At 44.6% G+C, this 27908-nt stretch overlaps 1 protein-coding gene across 1 annotated transcript in view; it reads right to left on the bottom strand.

The window, feature by feature from the left end:
• The window catches only part of LOC126473635 (dipeptidase 1-like), a 1495347-nt gene extending 1468224 nt beyond the window's left edge, over positions 1-27123 (bottom strand). Inside the window, exons 1-2 of the mRNA XM_050100820.1 lie at positions 26916-27123; positions 26683-26804 (exon numbers count right to left, since the gene is read on the bottom strand). Of these exons, the coding sequence (XP_049956777.1) occupies positions 26683-26804; positions 26916-27123 (330 nt within the window). The remainder of the gene's footprint in view (positions 1-26682; positions 26805-26915) is intronic.
• Positions 27124-27908: the final 785 nt, after the last annotated feature.

Raw genomic sequence — 27908 nt, 5'->3', positions numbered from 1 at the left:
TAGCAGCTCGCTGCTATTTCCATACGCTATGTAAACATCGCAGGTGACACGCACACACACGCATATGCGCGCGCACAAACACACACGCACACACACACGCGCGCGCGCGCGCCAACGGAAATAAGCGACGCTTGTGTTTTTCGAACGAGGAACACGTCCGATAAATGAAATCATCCACATTTTGGCCCAATACTATTATTTGCTGTGTGTCATGCCGACGCCGACAACTCTACACAGACAGAGACTCACGATAAAAACGAACTGAATTATCGATGAATGCCTGAGGGTGACGGTCCACCAGAGGTCACGTTAAACACAATGGAAATGAGTAGTGGTACAAAATAAAAATAAAAAGCACAGGGGTATAATAAAGAAGTACCACAGAGAATCGACAATTCCCGAGGTAGCAGTTTATAGCATATATATGACACAGTGAGGCCATTTGGAAGAACGGCGTAAACCTTAGACATAATACTAGATACGAGAAGATACTTTTTCATGTGGCATGAAGTTTAAATGATAATTCCAGCTTTCGGACACTATCTTCGTCGTCTTGAGAGCTGACTGTACTAAACGGTACTGCACTGACATTTTTTAAGTAACCGTCTTCCTAACTGCGTCGCCATTGCCTCATAAAAAAGAGAAGAAATCTGCATATGCTAAAAGGGACTGTGTCGACGTCTACGATACTAGTCGAGTTAGCAATGTCCACAAATAAGCACCTCGCCACGTTCCACACAGTCAAGAAATTAAAACATACACTTCACCCGATGAACGACACTTTCGGTACGAGAGTTTTTGAAATTTACAACGTTTGCCACAAGTACTGCATTGGTCGACGCAAATGTAAGGGGTCGGAAACTTGTACAGAATATCGGATATATAGTAAATATGCAGTTACCGATGACTGTCTCACACGCACGAATAGAACCATGTTTTACAAGACCAAACTTGTGTCTCATGCGTCGGCAAACGTGTATCCTGTCAGCAGGGAAGCTGCCGGAGTCAGATCACGCAAAAGTAGCTTTAACCGAGACAGCAGCTAGTGGAAGCGGCTGCTCGACGCGGAGAAGCAACGCAATAAATGAAAGCACTGTGTACTTTCCGACATGAGCGGTGGCTCTACTAGCATTTCTCCATCGCAGAACCTCACGTCATCTTTTGCTTCCTACGTAAATTCCTTGGCCTTTTGATAGCGTCACGATGATGTAATTCCGCCGATGTATACATGTAACAAACCACCATAGAATCTGTGATTACTTTTATAATATTTAGCAAAAGTTTCGACCCGCTTCTCTCTGTTGTTGTTGTTGTTGTTGTAGTTTTCAGGCTAAAGACTGGACTGATGCAGCTTTCAACGCTAGTCCACCATGAACAGGCCTCTTCCTCTCAAGATAATTACTGCAACCTACGCAGTACTACACAATTACCGGGTCACTTTTTTTAAATCCCGTCAGTTTATCCAGTTGCAAAGCAAAATATGGAAAGTTGGCTCGAAAGTGCCAACAACCTTCCTCTGTAATTACTCAAAAGTGTGCATGAATAAAATGGAAAATGTTCACACTATGATCCCCAGTTGGGCAACAATCTCGTTGTCACCCGCTTTGTTAAAGCGCTTTAAAAATTTCCGTCTGCAAAGACATGCGTTCACCGATGACTGTGGACCAGTGGGTTAGGCAATACTTACGACACCCCTGAGATTCCGCAGGTGTCCGGCAGGTGGTAATGCAGCGACATAGCGACACTCAACTGAGGACGTGTCCGGTCAGAAAATAGTGTCGGTAAATGCATGTCTCTGTAGAGGAACATTTTTTCAAGTTCCCATCAAAGGTGCGCGGGTGACACCGAGGGTGTTGCCAAACTGGGTCGCCTTAGCGAGACCATTGCTCTTTCATTCGTGTGCTTGTCAATGACGCACTCCCCCATGATTATGGCGCATGATGGTGCAACACAGGAGAGCTGGAAAAGCATAAAAGCTCTCTGGTGCTTTCTATGACCTTTATTTATCGTCGAAAGGTTTCGAACGGTCCCTAGTAGTTCCATCACTTATACCAAAACAAAAATTGTGGTCGCGCTCCACTCCAAGGGGTCTGATTACGTTGAATGGGACTGCAGCGCCAAGACGTCCTTAGAGAAGGTTTGAATCGTCGTGTGGTGTCAGCACTGCCTAAGGTTGTCAACAATGTCGTTCTGTTGCACAATGCCATGGAAACTGTAGTATTCGACGGCGAAATGTTTGGGAATCAAAGTTCAAAGGAAGGGGTTGTTCCATTGACGACCTATATGCCACCCCCTGAGGCCTTCTTGTGCCCATTCGAGGCGGCGGAGGGTCTGAAATGTTTCTCTCGGCCATCTGCAACAAAAATACACGATTTCAACTTTGGGCGTCGCGGTTTTGACCATCATTGCGGAGGCTTCAGGGGAAGAGATGAGACGTGAGTGAGGGAGAGGGTGACGGCTTTCCCGTCGTGTGACACGTCCGCCGCGGCGCTGGGCAGGACTGAGGTGGCGCTTGGTGCCACATGTGAAGCTGAGCGCTGTCGGGCTGGGCTGTTGGCAAGCGGGGTGCACTCAGCCGTTGTGAGGCAAACTGAGGAGCTACTTGGTCGAGAAGTAGCGGCTGCGGTCTCGGAAACTGACACACGGCCGGGAGAGCGGTGTGCTGACCACAAGTCCCTGTGGGGTGAGGACGACACGGCGGCCGGTCGGTACCGTTGGGCCTTCAACGCCTGTTCGGACGGAGATTAGTGTTTGGTGCTAATACGACGTCATTAACCCACTTCATACCTTCACGAATTTTTAGGTCTGGCATTTTTCGCACCTTAGTGGTTGAATGTTCGCTGAGCCCGAGGGGGACGTCGAAGGGCGCCCTGCTTTCGCACCATTACAACAGAAACGTGTAGGCGTTTTCGAGCCAAATTTCGTACTTCTCCGTTGCATTGGGAGAAAAGGGGGAAGTTACAAAAAAGTGACCCTGTAAGTGTGTCAAGCAGTGGACATTAGTTTCAACCTGCTTACTATGGACGATCCTCGTTCTCCGTCCTTCACTTCCGTTGTCGTCCTGAAGATTCTTTGATGCCTCAGAGTGTGCCCTATCAACTGATTCCTTGTTTCAGTCAGGATCTGTAATACGTTTCCCTTTTGCGCTATTCGAGTCAGTAACTCTTCGTTAGTTACTCGATTTACCCAACTAATTTTTGGCATTCTTCTGTAGCACATCTTTCAGAAGCTTCTACTTTTTTTTGTCTGAATTGTTTATCATCTACTACAGTACAAAATTCCGCACTATACAAACATCTTTATAAAAGACATCCTAAAATATAAATTTATATTCGACGTTAGCAAATTTCTCTTTTTCAGGAACGCTTTTTTTTGCTATTGCCAGTCTGCACTTTATATCTTGTGTACTTCGAGCGTCGTCAATTACTTTTCCGTCTAAATAAAAAAATTTATCAATTACTTTTTGTATCTCACTTTCTAACCTACTCAGAGGTCTTTTTTCGGCTTAGGTCTTACGGTTCTCAGTGAAATTCAATCCACAGTATGATATCTCTCGCGTCATTTTCATCTACTCCTTTTCTATTTGTTGACACTGCTTTAGTTTGTTTCCCTTATCCAGAATCTCTGCTTAAGGTGTCTAAAAATGTGTCTGATATTCCTACAGGAAAGCGATATTCATGAAAACTACATAAAAATTTCCTATAATTACGTGTCCTATAATTATATTCTTCAACTTCACCTACTTCGAGGTCCCCAGCTTTGATATTAAGTTTATTGCTAATCTCATCTCTGCTATTCCTCACTGATTTCAACTTTCTTCAGTTAAATCCCAGTTAGTATTCTGTACTCAGTAAACTGTCCTTTCCATCCAACACGTCCTGTACCGAGGATAGCAATGCCATCAGCGAATGTTATCATTGATATGCTTTCACCATGAACTTCAATCCTACTCCTGAACCTTTCTTTTATTTCCATCGTTGCTCCTTCAGAATACAAACTGGACGGTAGAGGCGAAAGACTGCAACTCTTCCTTACATCCTTTTCAATCCGAGTACTTAGTTCTTGCTCTTCCAGCCATACACTGAAGGGCCAAATAAACTCGTATAGGAATGCGTCTTTAAATACAGAAATATGTAAACACGCAGAATATGGCGCTGCGCTCGGCAACACCTATATAAGGCAACAAGTGTCTGGCGCAGTTGTTAGAGCAGTTACTGCTGCTACAATGGCAGGTTATTAGGATTTAAGTGATTTTGAAAGTGGTGTTATAGTCGGCGCACGGGCAACGGTACACAGCATCTCCGAGGTAGGGATCGAGTGGGGTTTTCCCGTGCGACCATTTCATGAATGTAACTTGAATATCAGGAATCCGTCAAAACATAAAATCACTAACATCACTGTGGTCGGAAGGCGATCCTGCAAGAACCAGACCAACAACGACTGAAGAGAATCGTTCAACGTGATAAAAATGCAACCCTTCCACAAATTGCTGCAGATTTCAATGCTGAGCCATCAATAAGTGTCAGCGTGCGAAGCATTCAACAAAACATCATCGATATAGGCTTTTGGAGCCGAAGGCTCACTCGTGTACTCTTGATGACTGCATGACACAAAGTTTTACGCCTCGCCTGGATCCATCAACACCGACATTGGTCTGTTGATGACTGGAAACATGTTGCCTGGTCGGACGAATCTCGTTCCAAATTCTATCGAGCGGATCGACGTCTACGGATATGGAGACAACCTCATTAATCCTGCATGTCAGCAGGGGTCTGTTCAAGTTGGTGGCGGCTCTGTAATGGTGTGGGGCGTGTGCAGTTGGAGTGATATGGGGCCCCTGATACGTCTAGATACGACTCTGACAGGTGACACGTACGTAAGCATCCTGTCTGATCACCTGCATCCATTCATGTCCATTGTGCATTCCTACGGACTTGGGCAATTCCAGCAGGACAATGCGTCACCCCACATGTCCAGAACTGCTACAGAGTGGCTCCAGGACTACTCTTCTGAGTTTAAACACTTTCGCTGGCTACCAAAGTCCCCAGACAATAACATTATTGAGCATATCTTGGATCCCTTGCAACGTGCTGTACAGAAGAGATCTCCACCCCTCGTACTGGTGCGGATTTATGGACAGCCCTGCAGGATTCATGGTGTCAGTTCCCTCGTGCAATACTTCAGACATATGTCGAGTCCACGGCACGTCGTGTTGCGGCACTTCTGCGTGCTCGCGCCGACCCTACACGATATTCGGCATGTGTGCCAGTTTCTTTGACTCTTGAGTGTATCATTCCCTCTTGGTCCTTATACGCTCGTATATGCTGTTCATTACCCGCGTATCCCTACAACTTAGTCATATTTTTTTAAATGTAATTTCAAGCGTCTTACACCATTTTAAATTGTCGAGTACTTTTTTCTAGGTCTACAGATTCTATGAAGGAGTCTTTTTCTTAAGCTTGCTTCAGTTTTCAAGCGCAGTGTCAGAACTGCTTCTCTGTTGCTTTTACCTCTCCTAAAGCCGAACTTATCGTCATCTAACAGAACCTCAACACATATTTCCACTCTCTGTAAATACTTTATTGATGTGTTTCGGATATCGTCCATCATCAGAACACCCGTCAAAGCCGTCGTGCCGGCCGGAGTGACCGTTCGGTTCTAGGCGCTACAGTCTGGAGCCGAGCGACCGCTACGGTCGCAGGTTCGAATCCTGCCTCGGGCATGGATGTGTGTGATGTCCTTAGGTTAGTTAGGTTTAATTAGTTCTAAGTTCTAGGCGACTGATGACGTCAGAAGTTAAGTCGCCTAGTGCTCAGAGCCATTTGAACCATTTTTGAAAGCCGTCGTAATTGGCATATAAGCGCAAATAATAGATGACGCGTTAAGTGCAAGCCCACTCAGATTCATAGACATCCAAGTTTATACACCAACAATAAACTCTAGACAAAGTATTGTGTCGCTCGACAAATCTACTAACTTAGGTGCTCAGCTGACAGCGACTCGCTGTTGCAACATGTCCTTAATACCACTAGGTGACTTGGTTGTAATAGCGCTGGGCCTGCGCATTAAGTGTCCTCCAGTTCGACCAAATCCGATATGCCTCCGGCCAAAGTCTGAGAAACTGACGATAGTTTACGAGATCAGGGGAACCTGCCTCTCCAGTATTCCGGCGCTGGTTCCCGTTCGCCAGAGTTATCATTCGCTGTTTTCCATTTGTTTCAACTTCTCCAGAAATACGAGGATGTAAAACGCGTCGACTGCTCAAGTGTGATAACATCAACCGTACATGGAACATTTAGCGCTATATCCCGAATCACAGTGAAAATATTCTCATGAAGAAACTCTTTATGCTTCATTGCCTGCTCATTTCATTGAACTAAAAGAGATTCCATTGAAAATAATTGCATTTTTATCTATAAAACCTGGTCTTTTGCTGCCAGGATGAGAGACCTACACCATTCCTTCGGAACGTCTGAAATATAGTGGACAGTTGTTATCTGAAAGATGTCCCTGTATGACGCCTAAAATATGGTGGACAAATGTTATCTGAACCGCGTTCCTGTATAATTCTAACATGTTTCTCATTAGCTGTCCCACATACCCTGTCTGTGGGAAATCCGTCCCTAATCACGGCTGAATACGGCTTACAAGGATCATCGTACGTACGTTAATAGTACTAAAATATTGATCAAAATTTTTATGGCTATTAGATACTTTTCTTTCTTATCCAGCGCTGCTCATGCAAGATCGCCTCCTGGAATTCTCTTCTTTGACGTAAAGCGCTTTTCATGCGCAGAGCTCGCTCTTGAAAGGGAGATGGCTACTGCATAGAAACATCTGAAGCCGGAATATCTTCCGCGGTTTATCAGAATCCAGAGCGAAAGTAATTGCAAAGCAGTAATTGAAATACTGCTTGCATACGGTTGACCGAGAAATGCTGAATAATGTTTACTGAAGGACATCGGAAAACGAGTATTGTTCAAATCTGTGTGAAATCTTATGGGACTTAACTGCTGAGGTCATCAGTCCCTAAGCTTACACACTACTTAACCTAAATTAACCTAAGGACAAACACACAGACCTATGCCCGAGGGAGGACTCGACCATCCGCCGGGACCAGCAGCACAGCCTATGACTGCAGCGCCTAAGACCGCTCGGCTAATCCCGCGCTGCAACGAGTATTCCACGCTTGGAACCAAATATGACAAAACCCAGGCATTACGACCTGCACTGATGAGCCAAAACATTATGACCATCTATTTAATAGCTCGTTTGCCCGTCTTTGTAACAAACTGCTTGTCATGGATCCGACAGTTCGTTGGTACGTTTGTGGAGGCATGTTGTATTAGATGTCTACGCACAAGTCTTCTAATTCGCGTAAATAACGGACCGCTGATTTGCGTACGCGGGTGGCGCCCGACAGCGACCCAGTTGGGATCCATAGGATTTACACCAGGCGAATTTGCTCGCCGAGACATCAACGTGAGTTTACTATCATGCTCCTCGGACCACTGTAGCAGGTTTCCTGCTCCGAGACACGGACAATGATAACGGTGAAAGATGACATCGCTGCCGGGGCAGACATCAAGCATGGAGGGATGCGGGTAGTTCGCAGCTGTCACTTACTACCACAGATCCCACGCAAGCGCGGCAGAATGTATGTCTCCCGTAGCATAATACTGCTCCCACCAGCGTGCGTCCGTAGCGCGCTACACATCTCGAGCCGCCACTCACCTCAGTGATGGCGTTCGTGGAGACGGCCATCGACCGAGTGCGGCAAAAATGTGAATGACCCCAAGAGGCGGCGCGTTTCCGCTGACCGTCGGTCCCGTGCCCACTGCAGTCACAACTGACGATGTCGCTGAGTCGACATGTGGACACGTGTGGGTGGTCTGCTACGGTGCTCCACCTTCAACAATGTACGGTGAACGGTGTGCTCCGAAACACTTGCGCAAGCACGAGAATTATGCCCTTTTGGCAGAGATGCCACAGATCAGCATCTACCCTACTTTACAGAGCAGACAAGCCTCCGACCCCCACGTTCTGTGAAGAGCCGTGGACGTCCAACTATTTCGCGCGTAATGGTAGTTTCACTATCCTGCCTTTTTCCGTAGATGCTCACGACAGTAGCACGTCAACATTCGACCAGCTTCGACATTTTAGAGACATTCGTGCTCATTCTCTGCGTAATAATAATCTGCGCTTTGTGAAAGTCACTTAGCACAATGGATTTCCCCATTCGCTGCCAAAATCTCCGCTGGGGTTATTCTCCCCACCCGTATCTTCTCCACTGACATGCTTTTGTTAGTGCATCAGGTGGCCAGCAGGTGGTGTCCAACGTCGTGGCGGGCAGTGGTCACAATGTTTTGGCCGAACAGTGTTTATAAAATAGTTTACACTACTAGTTCGTTCTGTCTAATGCTAAAATGAAACGTCACGGGATTTTTGCACTCGAATTTTCTTACCGCAGCTGTGAATGCAGCAGTATAGGTAACATTGCTATGAATTAAAGGAGCAAGATTCGTTCATCATGAGTTTGGTAACTTGTTATTCTCTCGTGAGGAACTCTTCACACGAAACCTGCTACATCGTGAGTAACAGTCCGCTTAAACAGACACAGAGAGACGAAATCTCCCAAAGAAATTTTCTTAGTATTCTCGTAATTCTGATGTCATTCTTCATCGATATTACACACTGGCTGCACCGTAACCGGAAGAGTAAAAGTAATAAAACTTCAAGTGTTGAGATGGTATGTGATGTTACTTCGGTGATTACAATATGAAGTCTAATTTATAAGGACTTGGCAAGATGGGCCCACTTACCACAATAACTTTGTACCCCCTCTGGCATAGATGCATGTACTGATTCGGTTGAGAAAGTGTCGCAAAGCCGGTGTGTCGTGTCTTGAGGCACACTGACTGACAACTGTTGAACCTGGTCCTTCATATCCTGGATACTCGGACTGGGACATAGTTGACTTTGGAGCTGTTCCCATACACGTTCTATTTGGTACAGATCTGGGACTCTTCCTGGCCAAGGGAGTACCTTAAAATCACTCACACCGTTCATAAAGATATGTGCCATCTGTGGACGAGCGTTATCCTGTTGAAACTGCAGGGTGAGAGGTAAAACTGGGTCGGAACGTTGTCGTCTCAGAAATCCGTCCGTCACTACCAGCCGTGACCTAAACGGCATCGAACGACTCCCGACACCGTGGCGTTTGGAGTGACACCGCTGTGCCTCCTTAAAGCACTGCAAGGCTGCGACCTCACCCGAAGCCGCCATACCCGCCGACCATGGTTACCAGCGGTAGTGCTGAGCTTCGATTCATCGGCTGAACGTACTGTGGTGCCTCACGTCAGCGGTTCATTCGTCCCTGTCGTTGTGCTACTCTAAAACCAATTGTATGAGTTGTGACGTTAATGGGTGCCTAGTCACCGAACAATAATTCCCTAGTCTCGCTCATAGGGGAACAATCAAACCTGTTAAGCACAGATTTTGATGACTATTAGGAACGAGGGTTGCCCGGAAAGTAATGTACCGCACTTTCTTCTTCAACAAGTCTTTACTGAACATAATGGGAAATACACACACGAAAGAATGGTGTTTTATCTACACACCCCATTTTTCCACGTAATTTACATCCTGTTCTAAGGCCTTCCTCCAGCGCGAAACAACGGCGTGTGTGCCCTGTCGCTACCAATCCTTGTCCTCGAAGCGGAGCCAGTGCTTAACTGTGTGAATCCCCTCCTCATGGTCCTCAAAACGTCTTCCACGAATGCCATCCTTTAATGGCCCAAACTAATGGGAGCTCGCTGCAACATGTCAGGTGTGACAGGCTGGATGGTGACGCTGCAAATCGTGGAGCTCCGCCGAACCGCTTTTTGATGACCTCACCCTTCGTGCCCAGCGATTAACTGTACTTCTGTCGACAGCAGATACTTCGTAAACTTTGCTCAAGCGTTTGCGAACATTCCCCACAGTTTCTTTCTCTGCGGTGGGAAATGCAATGACAGCACGTTGCGCGCTCAGGCAGGACGCTTCAAATACTACAGACGTAACGTTTTGCATTCGTAGCATTGTTTCCGGCTGAGAAAAAAAATGTGATGCTTTACTTTCTGAGCAACCCTCTTATATTATAGAGGGATCTGTATGGAGTAACTGGCTAGCGGTTTTAAATGCGACGGTCCATAATTTCTGAGAAAATCGAGGTTGAAGTTTTATGCGTGGCTTCCGTGCCCGTGACGTTTATCACGCTTTGACCAGACGAGGTCGGCACAGTGGGCAAGTTACGAGCCTACCACACCAACGGTGGGGTTCCAATCCTCCCTGTCCACTGTTTCTATTCTTTTCCATTTTTATCGCACATAGTACCACTAAGTAGTACATGTCACCGCAAAATTATTCAAAAATAGTCATTTCCTCCGTGATAATTTCACTAATAAATGAGTCATTACTCCACACCTCCTTCAAATTATAGAATCGTCATGCTCGTTGTGACTTGTCATGCTGGAACAGAATTCCGGATGCCATATGTCGCGTAGAGCACGGCGCACATATAGTGAAAGCTAGACCCTTGCAGTCACACAAATTTTTCAGAAGTGGTACCGTAAAACATACTTCCTTAAAATTTTAAAAGACTGTTGTTTCTTCGATCAACTACGAGCCCTTCCTTGCGTATTTGATCATTCCTGTGAAAGCTCATGTATAATATTGATACAGAATTGTGGAATCTTCCCTCGAAGCTGTTTCTCTACAAGTCTTCAGCAATTTTGGATCTTTTGTGAAAATTTTGACCTGTATGTAAAAATAAACATGACAGGGATGGCAAAGTGGAGTTCATCTTGGTGCAATAATTCTTACGTTGCAGATACATGCTTTTGTTTTATCTACAGCGATCTGATTGTAAAGTGTCTGATTTGCCTGCCCTCACCACGTTTGTAAAATGTAAATAAATTTCCCTTGTAGCACGTACAGAAGAATGAGACATTTTAAAAACTCTTCCTACAGCACTTTTATGAAATTTAATAATTTGGCGCACATAACAGTCACATTTTTTCAAATATATAAATCAACTCGTCAACATTTTTTTGAACAATCCTACCGAATTTCCTGGATGATTCTTGCATGCGTAAGAAAGTGTAAGGGAATATCTTTCGTGATACTCTTATAGTATACTGTGATTTGAAGGGACCACTAATCTTCTGCAAATCTTTTTGCTGCACAGGGTCGTTTCTCGCTCCTTGTACCGCAAGGGATCTATGGTACCTCGATTGGTACTGGAAGCCGGATTGATAGGTATTAATAGCATAATCGAGGTCAAAATTAGGGATGAGTAGTTTCGTCTGTATCTGGGATCCTCCCTACATCTACCATTTAATGATATTCTGTGCTGTTGTTGTTGTTGTTGTTGATGTGGTTGTGGTCTTCAGTCCAAAGACTAGTTTGAAGCAGCTCTCCATTCTGTACTGTGAACTCGAGAAAAAGAGTAAGTTTGCAGGCAGTACTGGAACGGGTACCGCCAGCGTGGAGCCGCGAACGTCAACGGCTGCGATACGCTCAGGTGGTGTAGACAAGACTGACGATACAGGTACAGGAGGCACGCACGGAACTTCAGCTAGCCAGCCACTCAACAAAAGCTCCCCTACAACATACCTAAGACTCATGAAATTCCGTGATTAACAGGTGTGGTGGACCCCCTGTCAGACTCCGACCAATGGTGCGAGATGGCACAAAATGCTGCGGGAAGGCTGTTGCTTGTTCCCGGATGGCAGGTGGAGATGCGGAGGGGTTACCATGAGTTTGGTTGACAAGATGCAGTTCAGTGCCCCCAGACACGGATACTGCAAGGTTCAACCAGCCAGCCAAATGGAGAAGCCCCTCCGCCCCCCCCCCTCCCCCCCTCCCCAGCCAACCAATGAGTCCCTTTCAAACACTGAAGGAGGCGCCCATAACGCTGTCTCGCGAGTACTCGGCATCTCTGTATCCTTCAGAGGTTACCCAACATCTCACCCTATTCACGCCCTTTATGTGGCATACCAGGCCTCGCAACTACGCTAAACAGCTGTCACCCGATAGCGTCTTGTGGATGCTTCACTGAGCTCGCACGGAGTGGTACGGGTGTTCGCATTTTCCGCTCGCTGTACGAGAGTGAAAAGATAGAGAATTATTGCGAAGGATGTTCGATGAACTCTCTGGCAGGCACTTAAGTTTTATTTGCTGAGTATCCACGTAGGTAGAGACGATCGCTTCTTACACTGTTCATACTGACCTCTGTCCTCGTTTATTTTATTTTCACAGCTGTGGTCCTACTACGAAAGTTTCATCCTAGTTCCTCCGTTAGTCTTCCTTTTGTTGCAGTTTGTTGCAGATAGACCCTGGCCGCTCCATAACAAGTCTGCACGAAAGAGGAACAGTAAGCGGCGATCTGGTTTTTGTGGTCGGAAGGAGAAACGGGGGCCGCGATCCATCAGAGACTTTTGTCACGACACGACAGCAGTGTCCTGCTGCAGCGGAGTCTCTACGAATGGATTTCAAGACTCGAAAATGTTCGCACAAGTGTTACACCTGAGGAAGGAGACGGACGACCATCCACGGCCCAAAATGATGGCAACACTGAATGTGCACGTGGCATTGTTCTGGTAGGCGGGGTGGTGACTAGTGTCGAAGTGGCACCTTATTAGTCACAGTTCTGTATACTAAATAACTAGCTACAGACTCACATGCTCTGTGCAAGATGGGTCCCGAAACAACTCGCAGTGTTACATGAACAAACGCGCTTGCCAAATACATTTGAGGTGACGACAGAATAATCACTGGCGACGAAACACGGATCCGTCATTACGAGAAGGAGACTAAACGGCGTAGTGTGGAATGGAAACAACCGCAATCGCCCAGCATCAAAAAGTTCAAAAACCAACCATGTGAAGGAAAACTGATGCTTATCGTTGTTTGGGATGTGCGAGGCCTGCAATTCAAATCAAACGCCGAGGACTTCTGTCAGAAGGTGCCGTGCTGTTGCACACGAGTGCCCGACCGCACACCGCTCCCCACTCTACTGAAGCGCTCTGCAAACTCAAATCTGAAGTACTGCTTCATCCCCTGTGCAGACCTGATCTTGCCCCTTCCAACAGCCACTGGCTCGATCCACCTGAAGAGGCATTACGGGACCGTCGATCCACCAGGACCAAGAAATGATGTTTGTGCAGCAGAGCACCAAGAGCCTTGAAAAGTAAAGGGACAATATCGAAAAATGGTGTTAACGGACGTGTCCAGTTTCTATTGCAATAAAAGGCATTAAGCGGATAATTTTTGACTGACCCTCGATAACATGAAGAGGGGACTGAAAAAAATATAAATTTCAGTCTTCTTTGCGTGAAAGGGAGATATGAAGATGTTTTTGATTCATAAGCCCTCCTTCACATTGTCTGAGTAATAGCGGTTCAAATTCCCATCTGGCAATCCAGGGTAAGATTTTCAGCATCACTTTAGGTAAACGCTGAGATCGTTCGTTTCACAGTGCTCTCCTTCGCCTACCCGCAGTGTGGCTCTTCGAGTGGAGACTGGTAGAGTAAGTGACGCATCCGAGACAAAAGTGGGTCACAGCGATTTCTCTGTGGAGCAAGAGACTCGCGCTTCACACAGATCTACATAAAATCCCAGCAGCTCGGGAACTCGGCATTAACGGCTAAGCGTAAGAGATTCGGATAACTCAAAAGCGCTTAAACACGAATTACGGTCGAGAGAGAGAGAGAGAGAGAGAGAGAGAGAGAGAGAGAGAGAGAGAGAGAGAGACAGTGCAGGAGAGGAGACGGAGGGGGAGGGAGAGATAGTAACAGAAAGCGGCAGCACAAAGGAACGAACGACAGAACTGGATGTGCAACGCTGCCCATTACATAAAGTGGTCGTTTCTTGCGGAATGAAGGCTGCCGTCTATTCCTTCTCGTCTGGAAACAACTCGGTTAGCTCCGCTCGTTCAGGCCTACCCTTGGCTGAGAAAGATTAAGTGCCCTAAACTCCGTATCAGCCACTGGCTGTGTCTATAAGGAGCGTAAACATTACCTAAGTTTAAACAAGCCGTGTTTCGGTTACTCGAAATAAAATACTCGTACTTTATTCCAATTTACTATAAGCCACGTGGTCATTCTCAAATATGTTAAACAAATATTGAACAGCGTGAGTCGTAGCGCCTTGTACCACTCCTACATAAGTCGGACGCTACGGAGCAAATAGATACAGACAATGAGTTATGGTCCGAACATAACAGATTTGCGACCTGATACAACAATAGTTTCAAGTAGTAATGGATCTGATCGAAAGGTATCAGCATCTTACGGACTCAAATCAAGTTGTTGTTGTCGCTCTCGGTCCAGAGACTGGGTCTATGCAGCTCTCCATGCTACTCTATCCTGTGCAAGCTTCTTCATCTCCCAGTACCTCCTGCGACCTACATTCTTCTTAATACTCTTAGTGCATTCATCTCTTGGTCTCCCTCTACGATTTTTACCCTCCACGCTGCCCTCCAATACGATCCCTTGATGCCTCAGAACATGTCCTACCAACCGATCCCTTCTTCTAGTCAAGTTGTGCCACAAATTCCCCTTCTCCCCACTTCTATTCATTACCTCCTCGTTAGTTACGTGATCTACCCATCTAATTTTCATCATTCTTCTGTAGCACCACATTTCCAAAGCTTCTATTCTCTTCTTGTCTAAACTATTTATCGTCCATCTTTCACTTCCATTCATGGCTACACTCCATACAAGTGCTTTCAAAAAAGGCTTTCTGACACTTAAATCTATACTGGATGTAAACAAATTTCTCTTTTTCAGAAACCCTTTTCTTGGCATTGCCAGTCTACATTTTATATCCTCTTTACTTCGCCCATCAGGAGTTATTTTGTTCCCCAAACAGCAAAACCCATTTATTACTTTAATTGTCTCATTTCCTAATCTGTCCCCCTCAGCACCACCTGATTCAATTCGACTACATTCCATTATCCTCGTTTTCCTTTTGTTGATGTTCATCTCATACCTTTCTTTGCAGACACTGTCCATTCCGTTCAACTGCTCTTCCGGGTCTATTGCTGTCTCTGACAGAACTGCAATGTCATCGGCAAACCTCAAAGTTTTTATTTCTTCTCCATGGATTTTAATTCCGGCTCCAAATTTTTCTTTTGTTTCCTTTACTGCTTGCTCAGTATATAGATTGAATAACATCGGGGATAGGTTACAAGCCTGTCTCACTGCCTTCCCAACCACTGCTTCCTTTTAATGCCGCTCGACTCTTATGACAGCCGTCTGGTTTGGAAGACAGTTTTTCACTCAACATTGTCAAAAGCTGTCTCTACGTCTACAAATGCTAGAAACGTAGGATTGCCTTTCCCTAATCTATCTTCTAAGACAAGTCGTATTGAATCATGTCTTCCAACATTTCTATGGAATCCAAACCGATACTCCCCTAGGTCGGCTTCTACCAGTTTTTCCAGTCGTCTGTAAAGGATTCGCGTTAGTATTTTGCAGCCGTGACTTATTAAAATGAAAATTAGGTAATTTTCACACCTGTCAACACCTGCTTTCATACTCAAATCATACGTAGTTATAACAGCGTATTTTGGAAAAGAAGTTCCATCTTCTTTGAATATTAGGACTTTTATTGATTATTGATGATTTGATAAATTTAATTATTCGTGTGATGCTCTGAATGCGAGGTATACAGGATGAAGAAAAATTCGCGCACTCTGACTTCGCAGCGATATTTCTCACATACTGGCAAAACAAAAATGTCTGTCACAAAATTTCGTTCTGCCCGTATTTCCGGCAGTAAACGGGTGTTAATGATTCTCGACCTGGCAACACTGTAATCACACGTACAGTCACTACACGTGTCCGCAGTAGGACAAGTGCTGTGCGTTTCGTGCAGTGGGTAGCGTATTGGGTGAGCATACAGGAGTTCGAGGCGTATACACCTTTACTTAAGCCAAATGTATCCGGCATTATTAAAGTACATTCCTAACTAATGTAGTGGACCGGAACGTGGCAAGAATAATTGTTGGTACTAATCGATGGGATTATTGTGGGAGGGTACACAGAAAATAGGTCTGAAATCTAGCAGATGCAGTGGTGGGAAACAATTCGCGTCCATGACGTGCAAAAGACTTCCTTAAAAGCTGACCAATGAAAACGATTGTACTTCCATTTCTGCGGTCGTAGTACGTAAGTGCAAATGTTTTGAAGAAGACCGACTGTAATCGCTCTACGACGATTAAGACGCCAGAGGCCGTACCACGAAGACTAAATTTAGCAAATAAAGACAAATTTTCCTCGATTTATAATCGAACCCTAGACCTCCCACATGCTAACCCAAAATGCTAACCACTGCACCAACTGCACAGCACTATTCAGACATAATGAGAGAGGCAATTACCTACATCTCATTAAAGTGTTGCCAGATTGTCAATATTTGACGTCCGTTTACTGCCGGAGATATGCGCAGTGCGAAATCTCGTGAGAGACTTCATTGTATTGTTAGTACGTGAGGAATAGCACTGCAAAGTCCGAGTCCACGAATTGTTCTTCACCCTGTATAATAAATGATTATTATCATGTCTATTAACTGTGTCTACATTAGCGTGGGTATCAGTACAAAGACTGAATCATACTCTCATTTGCAAAGTGTAACTAGCCGGTTTGTGGTACTGGGAAAACAAGAAACATTTTAAGATAGTTCTGTTATTTAAAAAGGGAGATCTGTCGATAATTGTCGATTTTATAAATACGTTCTTTTAATGAAATGTTCATAAAAGCTATTAGGCCGAGACTGGTCAAATGTAAAAGACTTGGGAATGTGCGGTTTAATACTAATATCGAAATGTCTATGATGCGCTCAGCCAGTCAGAGGACAGTTCGTACTCGCGTATTTGCTGGGCCAAAGAATTGCTCTGTGAAGTCTTGGGAAGTTCGGAGCTCAGCTATCATCACGTTCGGACGCATACATTAGCAGCTCTGAACAGATGTAGTAATTCAGCAGAGTAACGAGAAAAACTTGACTGTGGAGTGCCGCAAAGTGAATGCGAACGTGTGAGAAAGACGAACGAGCGAGATTCCGATTTTTAGATGTAAACTGTGACTTTTTTGAAGTAACTAAAATCCGCGTGACGTATTGCGCAAGTTGAAACCGAGAACTAAAGATTAAAAGGGATCACGTTGGGTGTATTTGAGCGAGCATTATGTCCGTCTTGTAACCCTTTTTGGTATTAGGTTTGGCTCAATAGCATAGGCTAAGCTGTTGCGAGTGACGGCGGTTGGGTGTGTGTGTTGAAACTGTAACTCAAGAGTATGACGGGCATGGCCGTGTTTTTGTTGGTTGGTTATGGGAGGGGACCAAACAGCCAGATCGTCGGTCCCATCGCATTAGGGAGGGATGACGGTCGTGTCCTTTCATAGGAAACATCGCGCCGTTTGCCTGAAGCGATTTAGGGAACTCACAGAAAACCTAAATCGGGATGGGCGGACGTGGGTTTGAAACGTCGTCCTCCCGAATGTGCGAGTCCAGCGTGCTAACCACTGCGCCACCTTGCTCGGTCGTGTTTCTGTATCAGACGAGTAACAATACCGTGAAGTCAACACTCACAGACTGTCTGTCGTTTAACAGCTCAGTTTAGCTGACACTAACAAAAATCTGATACACTCTGTCTCTACTACAGGTCACTCAACTCTCTTATCTGACAGGACAGGCGCGTGGCCGGGACTGCAGAAGAGGACATCATCGAAAGGTGAATGGGTATTTCTGTAGGAAGAACACAACAACCACTCTTTAGCAAATGCAGACTAAATTCACGATCAACATTAAGCTCGCGATACCATGCACATATGCATAAGAACCGCGCATAAAGAACTAGAAAGGAGCACCATTCTTCGATTAGACAATTGGTTATCAAAACCCGGAAACAGTAAAGTCTAGGAGAATGTGCCTAGAGTTAATTGAAGTAAAATGAGCAGGTAAAACTAGTTGCAGATGCAGATTGGCTGGTGAAATCAGAAGAAATATGCTTCAGTCGCAAAAACGTTTCTCAAACCGATTAGGTGCGTATTGCCGCTCTGTCTGAGACCAGTAGCAGGAACAAGTACGTGAGGAGATAGAAAATCTCCAAAGAAGACTGCCTCTGGATCACGGGTTCGATTCCCGGCCGGGTTGGGGATTTTCTCTGCCCAGGGACCGGGTGTTTGCGTTGCCCTCATCATTTCGTCATCATCATCATTCGTAACAGTGGCTAGATTGGACTGTTTAAAAATTGGACTGTGTAAAAATTGGACTGTGTAAAAATGGACTGTGTAAAAATTGGACTGTGTAAAAATTGGACTGTGTAAAAATTGGGACTCTGTTCGAGGAGCGATGACCACGCAGTTGGCCGCCCCACAAACCGAACATCATCATCATCGTCACCCAAAGAAGAGCTGCCTGTTTCGTCATGAATTCTTTTGGTTAGCACCGCAGTTTGAGGGAAAAGTTCAACTGACTCTAATTGCAGAATCTGCAAGCCAGACAATATTCGTCACCTAAAGGTTTAGTTTTAAAATTCGGAGAGCTTACGTAACAATTGATAATTTCATGTGGCACAGTGTCCTGATGAATACGTTTCAATTGAACGCTTCTTCGGCGACTTGCGTGCTCCTGACCTATCACACTAAACGTACCCGGAAAAAAGGGCCTAAGAGTCAGCATGGAATCCTAACCGCTTGTCATTCCTAGTGAACCTTCACATCTGCGAGAGGTAAAGGATAGGTTAAAGCTAGAATGAAAATATCCACGTTTCGACTGAGATCTATACCGCGATCTCTCGGTTTCTAAGCACGCATTTTACTGCTTCCAGCTCCCCTCCCCCCTCCATTCCCAGAGCCTGCGGACCAAGAATACACATGCAACATATTACCTTCTGTTGCAAACGTCTCGCGAAATTACCGTGATGGTAAAATCACAGACACAAAGAAACCGAGCTCATACGGAGGCTTACCGAGGGGCGTTTTCCGCACGCGTTCCAGGGTGGAACAGGAATGTGGGCAAAGGTTGGTGCTATCCTAAGTGTCCTCCGTCTCTCTTCTCAACTGAATGTGTCGAATATTTCGCGAGGTGTTAGTAACCGTCGAAACAAGAAAAAAATGCTGCAGTAACAGTGGACTCTAAAATACTTAGCTTAACAGCGATGAGAACTTTTTCAGCTTCGCTACTGCGAAACACATCTCTTTCACTGTAAGCTCTTTACTTTCCATCTTTTGGTTGGAGGTAGTATGGGCCAAAGCAAGAAAAAGAAGTACAGTAAACGTAGGGTTTAACATGCATATTTCAAGAGCTATTAGCACTTGTTCAATAGAGGAGATATGTTTCACAATAGCGAAGATAAACAAGTGATCGCAGATATTAAGGTATGCATTTTAGAACCCACGTTTGTTGCACTTTTTTCTTGTTTCGATGGTTACCATCACCTCGCAAAATATTCAACACTTTTGTTAACATCCTGAAGATCTAGACGTATAATCAATAAATCTAAAACCTAGTTACATAAAAAAATTTGCAACAATTTAAACAACTTTTGATAAGTTCAAATATCAAAGTAACCTGTATTTAGCACAATCTTCAAAAAATATAAGACTGCTATTACGTACCGGGTGTTTATAATCAAAGAGCAGCGACACACAGAGGTCCAGTGTGGGCTGTAATTATCGCATGGCAGCGAAACTTGGAAGATATTCTAATGCGTTAATGAGGAACTGATTTACGCTGGCAAAAAGCGGTTCCAGTTTTTGCCACCGAGTTCAAATCTGGCGCTCTGAGTGCAAGGAGGACGTATATAAATGTTTCCACATGTGATGTATTAGGCCAGCCGGAGAAGCCGAGCGGTTCTAGGCGCTTCAGTCTGGAACCGCGCGACCGCTACGGTCGCAGGTTCGACTCATGCCTCCTTAGGTTAGTTAGGTTTAAGTAGTTCCAAGTTCTAGGGGACTGATGACCTCAGAAGTTAAGTCCCATAGTGCTCAGAGCCATTTTGATCCATTAGGAACGGGCGTAGATAGAAAATGTGAAACAAGTGAGAAAGGCATAACGTTGATTTTGTTACGAACCACTGTTTACACAGTTTCTTATGTATGAGCATCAGAGACGTCCACGATATGCTCCGTCTGTAAAATGACGTGATCAACAGTTGCTCGCAGCAGTCCCTGTGGAATCTGAGCAACGTGTTCCAGTACACTGACCGTCAGACGAGATAGGTACCAACGCGTCCGTAGTAACGCGTTCTTATAGATACCCCGAGAGCCGAATTCACATGGATTCAGATCAGGTGACCTTGTAGGTCATGTATCTGGGAAACCTCTGGAGATGACACATTGCAGGAAGGTTGCAATAGGGAGATCTTCCTCGGCGTGAGCGACATGAGGTGTTGCTGCATCTTGCACGAAAACAGAGATTTCCACACAGCTGAACTCTTCCAAAGCAGGAATCACACGCTGTGGAAGGAGGTCTCGACGACTTGCAGACGTCACGGTACACCTGAAAGAACCTCCGGGCATATTCTCTTCAAAGAAGAGTCGACCGACCGTGAATAAAGGTGCTCGTGAATCCACACAACATAGTCACATAAGCGAGTGCAGTGGCAATTTAAGCACAACACGCAGTTTAACAGGACCCCAAATTGGGTAGTTTAGTGTACTCACTGCACCCTGTAGTGTAAAATGTGCCTCATCACTCCGTAGAATATTGCCCGGCCAAACCGACTAGCATATTCAGAACGTTGCTGCGGATCATGAGGTTTCAGTTTCTGCACCGTCTGGATATTGTACTGGTACCAGTGCAAAAAAGGTACAAAACAGTCCGTATTGTTGACTACTCGACTGACAATGCACGCGACACTACAGTAGCACTAGCCTTACCCGGGGCACTTGTTACTTGGTCAGTTGTAGCAACACCGACCCCGTCAATAACCTCCACCGTGCTAGGACGCCTTCCCCTTCCAGGTGCCACAATAAGCTCACCCGTGTTTTCAATTTTCGTTAACATCTTCTTTAGACCATTTAACGACATCTGGCTCTCAGTCGGCGATACTCTCTCGGTGCACCACTGTAGCTGCTGCCGTTCACAGAAAGCAGTGTCACTACCAGCGCACCGTCTTCCTTCTCTGCGTCCACACTGTTCACCCACTTTATGGTTTGTCAGCTGACAGCATGGGTGTCATGCAGTCATACAAACAGTGTATAGCGCCAGATTTGCACGTTTTGGCCAAAACTGAAACTAATTTATTTTCCGACATTAACCGCTACCGTTTTAACGCATTAGAATGAACATTTCGTTCATAAGGGACGGCATTATGAGGGCTGCGAGTGTTGGTCAGTATAAATAAAACTGTTTCTGCGCCAGTCACTTCCTTATTTTGCCACTATGCGTTTTGATGGATCACGCCATCGGCTTCAGGTGAAGATTGTTTATTTACATGGTTGATGTTGGTTAACAGTACAGACATCTTTTCACAGTCGCAGGCCAACGGCAGTGTAGGTCTTGCGTCTTTTGCTAATGGTAAAAATTGTTTATTTAAAAAAGGCACTTTAGACGTTGAAAAAAGAAGAATTTCTGACAGTGAATTGACGTACAGGGACGGTAGAGTTGTAAATATTGCGTTCGGTGGAGAGGAAATACATTAGGCCACAGTATGCAGACCTTTTACAACTCTGCCGTCCAGTAAGTATAATTCGCCGTCAGAAATTAATGTTTTCTTTTACCTCTAAAGTGCCTTTTCTAAATAAACAGTTTCATCATTAGCAAAAGACGCGAAATAACCTACACTGCCGTCGGTCTGCGACTAAGAAAAGACGTCTGTACTCTACAGCAACATCAGTCATGTAAATAATCAATTTCCTCCCTGAAGATGGTGGTGTGAACCATCGAAACGCGTCGTGACAAAATAAAGAAGTGACTGACGCAGAAACTGCATTATTTGTAACGCACTATAATATCTGTTAAGTTTGGCTGCCATACAGCAATTAGAGGGCATCCGGGAGGTCTGTGAGTAACTGTCCTTCATTAAAACTACCCGGTATTATTATAATCTGTAATATTGATTCTCTTCATGGACAGATCCCTACACCCAGATTTTCGTTGCTCCCTTTAAATCTCACGCAGTAGACAGCCTATGTTAAAAAATGACTTATTCCTATAAGATAGCGATGTGTGTGTGTGTGGGTCGTAGAGTAAAGCGCAACTGACGTTCGAGGCCAGTCATTGTGTCAAAGAGCAGTGTCGATCGTGCGGGTCGCGTAAGAGAGAAAGTTATGATTGTCACGATAACAACAATTTTTGCCTTTACTGTCGTTGGAGAATACGTTACGGGAGTTCTAATTCTTAGCCGGATTGGCACGTTGATTCACTGGACTCCGTTGTTTCACGTAAGCAGATAATGAATGGTGCATGACGACACACATACCACCGCTCTCTATGTATGCAGGTCACTGCGTCGTTAACGGTGTTTCACATACGTTACACTCGTAGCGGTGGCCCCATCTGCCTAACGGAGCCTGCGAGTGGCAGTCAAAGATGGGAGACAGATGGAAGTATCCTAACGTGTTTTAATAACATGCCTACACTCAACAGTACGAAGTTGCAAGTTAAAGTAGTGTAATATAGTTTCTGTACACAGCGAAGAGTGATGGAACTGTAGTGATAGCAACAGAACGAGGTGCTTTGTTTTCCTTTGCCATCTTTGCGCAGTGAATCAAGTCGGATATGACCTTTTAAACGCACTGTTTTCGTCAAGGCTTAGTGTCCCTCAGAGGTTAAGGATATCTTAGTGGTAGCTCAGTTCTGTGGACCTAGACTTCACACTGTTTCATTTAAGGATCAATTCTGGCGGTCACCTGCAGTAATGTAGGAAATCGAGGTAAAGCAAATCAGGCCAGCGGAACGGACATAACACCCTGCTCCTCACGAATTCTTATAGGATGTTTTAGCCTCAACACGCATTAGAGTCAGCTATGTCCTATTAGAAACACTATGCATAAACTGAAAAGTTAGGAGGAGCATGACACATACGATTTAAATTATGGAATGAATCATCGGTACAGGAAGTAAGTTATCGTTACCGGATCTATACTAACAGTCACTCCGTCCACATAACTCTGCTATCGCAATTAAAGTTTGCTGGCACTTCTCTTGCAGATCTGTCTGCAGATTCAAATATATTCGTTACAATACGTAATTCATTCACGAATGACCTTTATCTGATATATTGCTTACCGCTCATACGAACTTCGTTTAACACTGTACATCAGAAAGCTTCGTCGCCATTGATTCACGGGTAATTACGGTCGTAGGATGGACAAAACCCTTCGAGTTAAATTTTCGCAGGCAGTTTAGGTTACAATAGAAATATAACTGATGCAAACCTTTAAATATATACATTGCTCCTAAAACTCGTAGTTTGAACCAGGCAAGAACCCCTTTGATATGATCACAGCACATCAGTTTAAAGCTTATACCTCTGCAGAAGGTTGTGCGATTAAGATGGTGACTGGCCTTTAATTTACCAGTAACACTGTAATTTATTTCGCTTGATTAAGGCGTATTCACACATTGAGCGGTAAGCTGAATTGTGTTTTCAATACTGTTAATTACGACTTCGGTACTGTGCAAAGTCTGGTGCCAGATGCTGAATTCAGAGGTCGTTGCCACCGATTGACACCCAGAATGGTCTTTAGATTAAAGCAGCTGGTGCAAAAGATTTTATGTTCTGTTCATGTTCTGAGATTTGGGACTATGATAAACCACACAGTTTTTAGATTATACTTGAAAAATGTGATTACCATTACACCAAATAAAAAGTGCTACCGAACTGTGTTAGTTACATAAACATCATCAGAAATTCTACAAATCGGCTGTTTGCGCACTCCTCATCTGTGTTTTGCATTCATTGTTCATTAAAGCTTACGTACACAGAACACTTCCTGGGAGAAACTCTCGTATATCCCTAGTGGCGGGCGATGTAATGTCCGACGAAGAGCTTGTGTGTGTGTGTGTGTGTGTGTGTGTGTGTGTGTGTGTGTGTGTGTGTGCCAGCGAGGGTGGGTAGGTGTAGGTCGGCAAGCTTGTTGTATTAATTAATTCCATGTTCGCACAACTGACATCACCAACAAGCTAATATAGACCGGACCTTCCACGTCGATTTTATTCTGCGGTTTGCTGTTGCCAACACCTTTTCAGCATGAATAATTTCCTACTTAAAGCCGAGCGCCCCGCCAACTCATCAAATAATGGTACGATTTTTACGTTGTTAACAAATTAATATCTCCGAAGAACGGGATAAAGAGTTAGCAATACATTCGCCACACGCGTGTTTGAATAAATGTCTCATGTCTAAGAGGTCATCATACCTTTGTACATTTTAAAATAAGAGATGAACTCTCGAAAGTAATTATGTCCTAAATAAAGTGATTAATGGTGACTGTTTGCACAGGATTTGTATCAGTCTTCCAAATTTAATGAACAACGTAACACACGTAAAATATTATCTCCATAGACATTACATCTGATGTACTATATAATACAGTGGCAGGTGGTTAGCGAATGTCTTACTGTCTCATTCTGCTCTGGCAATCACAAAACAAAAGTTCTGATGAAACTATTATGCTGCTCTTCACAATGCTTAGAAGAAATTCTGCGCAAACGTTCATTCTGAGTTCCTGAATGTCCTATAGTCGCTCTTTCACGACTGAATAGTGTAAAATTCGTTTTCAGTACACGTTACACGTATTGTTGCATGTTTCTTTCTTCCTTTTCTTATTTTTCTCCTAGTAAATAAGCGATAATTAAATCGTCAATGAATTTGTCAAAAAATGAATTTCCTATTCCAGTACACGTGGTTCATCCCTCATAGTGCCTTATCACTGAATTTAAATATGATCGTCAGCCGAGTGTATGTTCGTTTCTGTCTAGGAATTCACAAAAAAGACAAAAATTCGTGTCTTGAAACTATGACTTTTTCTCCAACCTGCAGAGAGTGAATTAACTGACACATGAATTCCGGCAGCATCGTGTGCATCTAACAGAAGCGTTCAGCCGCTGTAAGTCTTACACCTCTCTACAGTTATACAATTCTGTTATTAATACTGGTTGCCATTTTTGTTACTTGCTCTCTCAGTTATGTTTACCACGTATATAAGAGTAAATGTTATCCGTATTTTGCAACTGGATGTTTCCATTGTCGCGTACAGATAACTAGAAGCTTACATTGCGTTCTTCTTATGCCTACACATAAGTCAATGTACACACGAAAAAATAGGAAACATAAAGTGATAAGTCAGAGTCTTACAATTGGAAGTAGCAAGATAACCTGTATGTGCTGCCAGGAAACGATATCTGTCTCATAATATGTATAGTTCATGAATTATTTCATAGGCCAGTGAAGGTGCCCAATAAGAATGTATGAAACTTTTGGTTGAAAACAGAGCATTCAGTTGCAAAAGCCGAATAATTGGTTTCCAGTTATCGTTGCACATTGTAAGACGAGCATAACTTCCTGCGTACAAGTTTTTCGTGAGGGACGTCGGTAGGGCATTGTACCGACAATGCGAGTTTTACGATTTGGGCGCGCGTACATTTTGTAGCAGTCACGCACGGGCAGAATGAGTCAGTGGGTCATGGCGGGTTGTGGGGTCGTCACACCTTGAGTGGACCGGAGTTATATCGAATATTAGTAAATCTTCAATACGATACAAATGACAAGATATGTAAGAAGAGGAAATGTGATGAGAGAAAAAATATCAGATAATTAAGAGGAAAAGAAAGGAATAAGAAATTATGAATGAAGTTTTTTTCCAAGTTTAAGAGTCTGAGGCGTTGAAAGTTAACAATTACGTGTGTATGGTGAGACAGTTATTGTTCCATACAAAGTTTCATCAAAACTTTAGCAATTTTCATGTGGAAATTTTTAAAATGTCACACTTCTAAGTGGAAATACGTTTAGAAAATTAGTAATGAATACGAACGTGGACTGTATGGTTAGCTTTGAATTTTTTGTCTAATAAGCAGTGACTATATTTTCGTACATTGCTGCTTTTAATAACTGGATATAACACTTGTATGTCCTACCAGCTGTGAAGTTGGAATAAACAATAATGAAGCTGTGTTAAAATGTAAACTAGAACGTGAGGTTGGCAGCAGGTAAAAGGTCACTGTTCTTCAGTTTCTTTTGCTTACCTGTGTGTGAGATCTCTCCTCTTTCCCCTTCCACAAAGTAAATAATGTCGGATTACTTTTTATTATATTTGCGAGAGTTAATAACCATTGAAATACTGTAAGAGGTTGTGGCAGCATAGAGGATTTTGACCCTTTTCCTTCTTTGGCTTTTTATAAAGAAGAGTCACTCAAGTGTGGCTAAATTTCTCGTTATTTTTTTTTCTTTTTTTTTTAAAGTGACTGTTTCCTCCTAATGCATGGAATGGCTGTTTTACGACGTCTTCAGTGAAATGTAGATTGTTCTTAGCCGCAAAATTCTCGATGTTCTGCCGTGGCGGCCGATCATTGCGGCAGATCACTGTCTGAGAGCGAATACCAAGTTCTGAGGTACTACATACAGGCCGTGGGCGACGACACTCCGTCCGTCCCAGAGCATCGCCGCCGGCGACAACAGACGCGGGCCCCTACCTGCAGGCAGTGGTCCTCGATGGAAGAGGCCCTCTCGATGAGGTCGAGGTCGGGCTTGGGCCTGCGGCTGGTGCCCGCACCGCCCCCGGGGCAGCCTGCGCCTCTGCCCCCGCTGCCGCCGCCTCCGCCGCCCCCGGCGCCGCCTCCGCCGCCGCCGCCGCCGCCTTCGTCCATGAGTCGCGCGGCCGGCCGCAGCGCAGTCTGTGTTTCGCGGTGCGCTGCGTGTGGCCTACTGGCGGTGCGCGGGCGCGCCGGGGGCAGGCCGCGCATGCGCAGTGCGCGCCGGCCGCCGTTCGATAGCGGGCGTGCGCCAGCGGGACCGCCCCGGGCCGCGCGGGGGACCACTGTGCGCCCCCACAGCCCCCACCCACCCCCACCCACCCAACACTCGCACTCCCGTGCGAACCACACACTCTCGACGAGAAAAGTTCCTACACCCATATTCGCGTCTCCTACGAAATCACGTCATCCATAACGTATCGCGCACAGACAGAAGGGAAGACTTGTTGTTGTCTGACTACGTGATTGACGAACACTCGCTGGAAACAGTCGCATCTACCATATATCTGGAAGGGTGCATTAGGATTGGTTTAAAATGCTACAACCTATCCAAGGCTTTTAATTGTGTGACTCACATCATTATCCTAGACAAATGGAAGCCTTATGGGACTGATGGTACAGTCAGCCAGTGGACACATGTAACCAAAAGAATGCAGGAAACTTGTATTTAGTAGTTCAACCACTTTACTCCGTGGATATTATTCTGACGCAAAGAAATCAGGTGTGGGGTTCCCCAAGGCTCAATCTTAGTTCCATTATTATTCTTTATATAAATAAACGATCTTCCGTCCAATATACAACAAGCAGAATTACCTTTTTTTTGCATATGATACTAGTATTGTAATCAGCCTTAGCACACACACAGAAGGAGAAGAAATAGTAAACAATTTTCTTAAAACATCAAAGACTGGTTTCCTGTGAAAAGTCTCACCCTCAATTTTAAAAACACAACATATTCAGTTCTACACATCTAGAGGTACTACACGTATAACAGCAGTACCATGGTAATAATAAATCAGTTTGAAACTTCAAAAATTTTAGGTGTTCGTACCGATGAGAATTTTAAACTGGAAAAAGAATATTTTGGTGCTCCTAAAACATCTAGCATCATTGCAAATCTTGGAGAGAGACAAATTAGTAGGTTGACATTGCTCGAAAACATGTTG

Source organism: Schistocerca serialis, chromosome 4 (assembly GCF_023864345.2).
Source record: "Schistocerca serialis cubense isolate TAMUIC-IGC-003099 chromosome 4, iqSchSeri2.2, whole genome shotgun sequence".
NCBI classification, from domain to species: Eukaryota; Metazoa; Arthropoda; class Insecta; order Orthoptera; family Acrididae; genus Schistocerca; species Schistocerca serialis.
The sequence above is the reverse complement of the archived record's forward strand: the minus strand, read 5'-3'. Positions and strand labels throughout refer to the sequence as shown.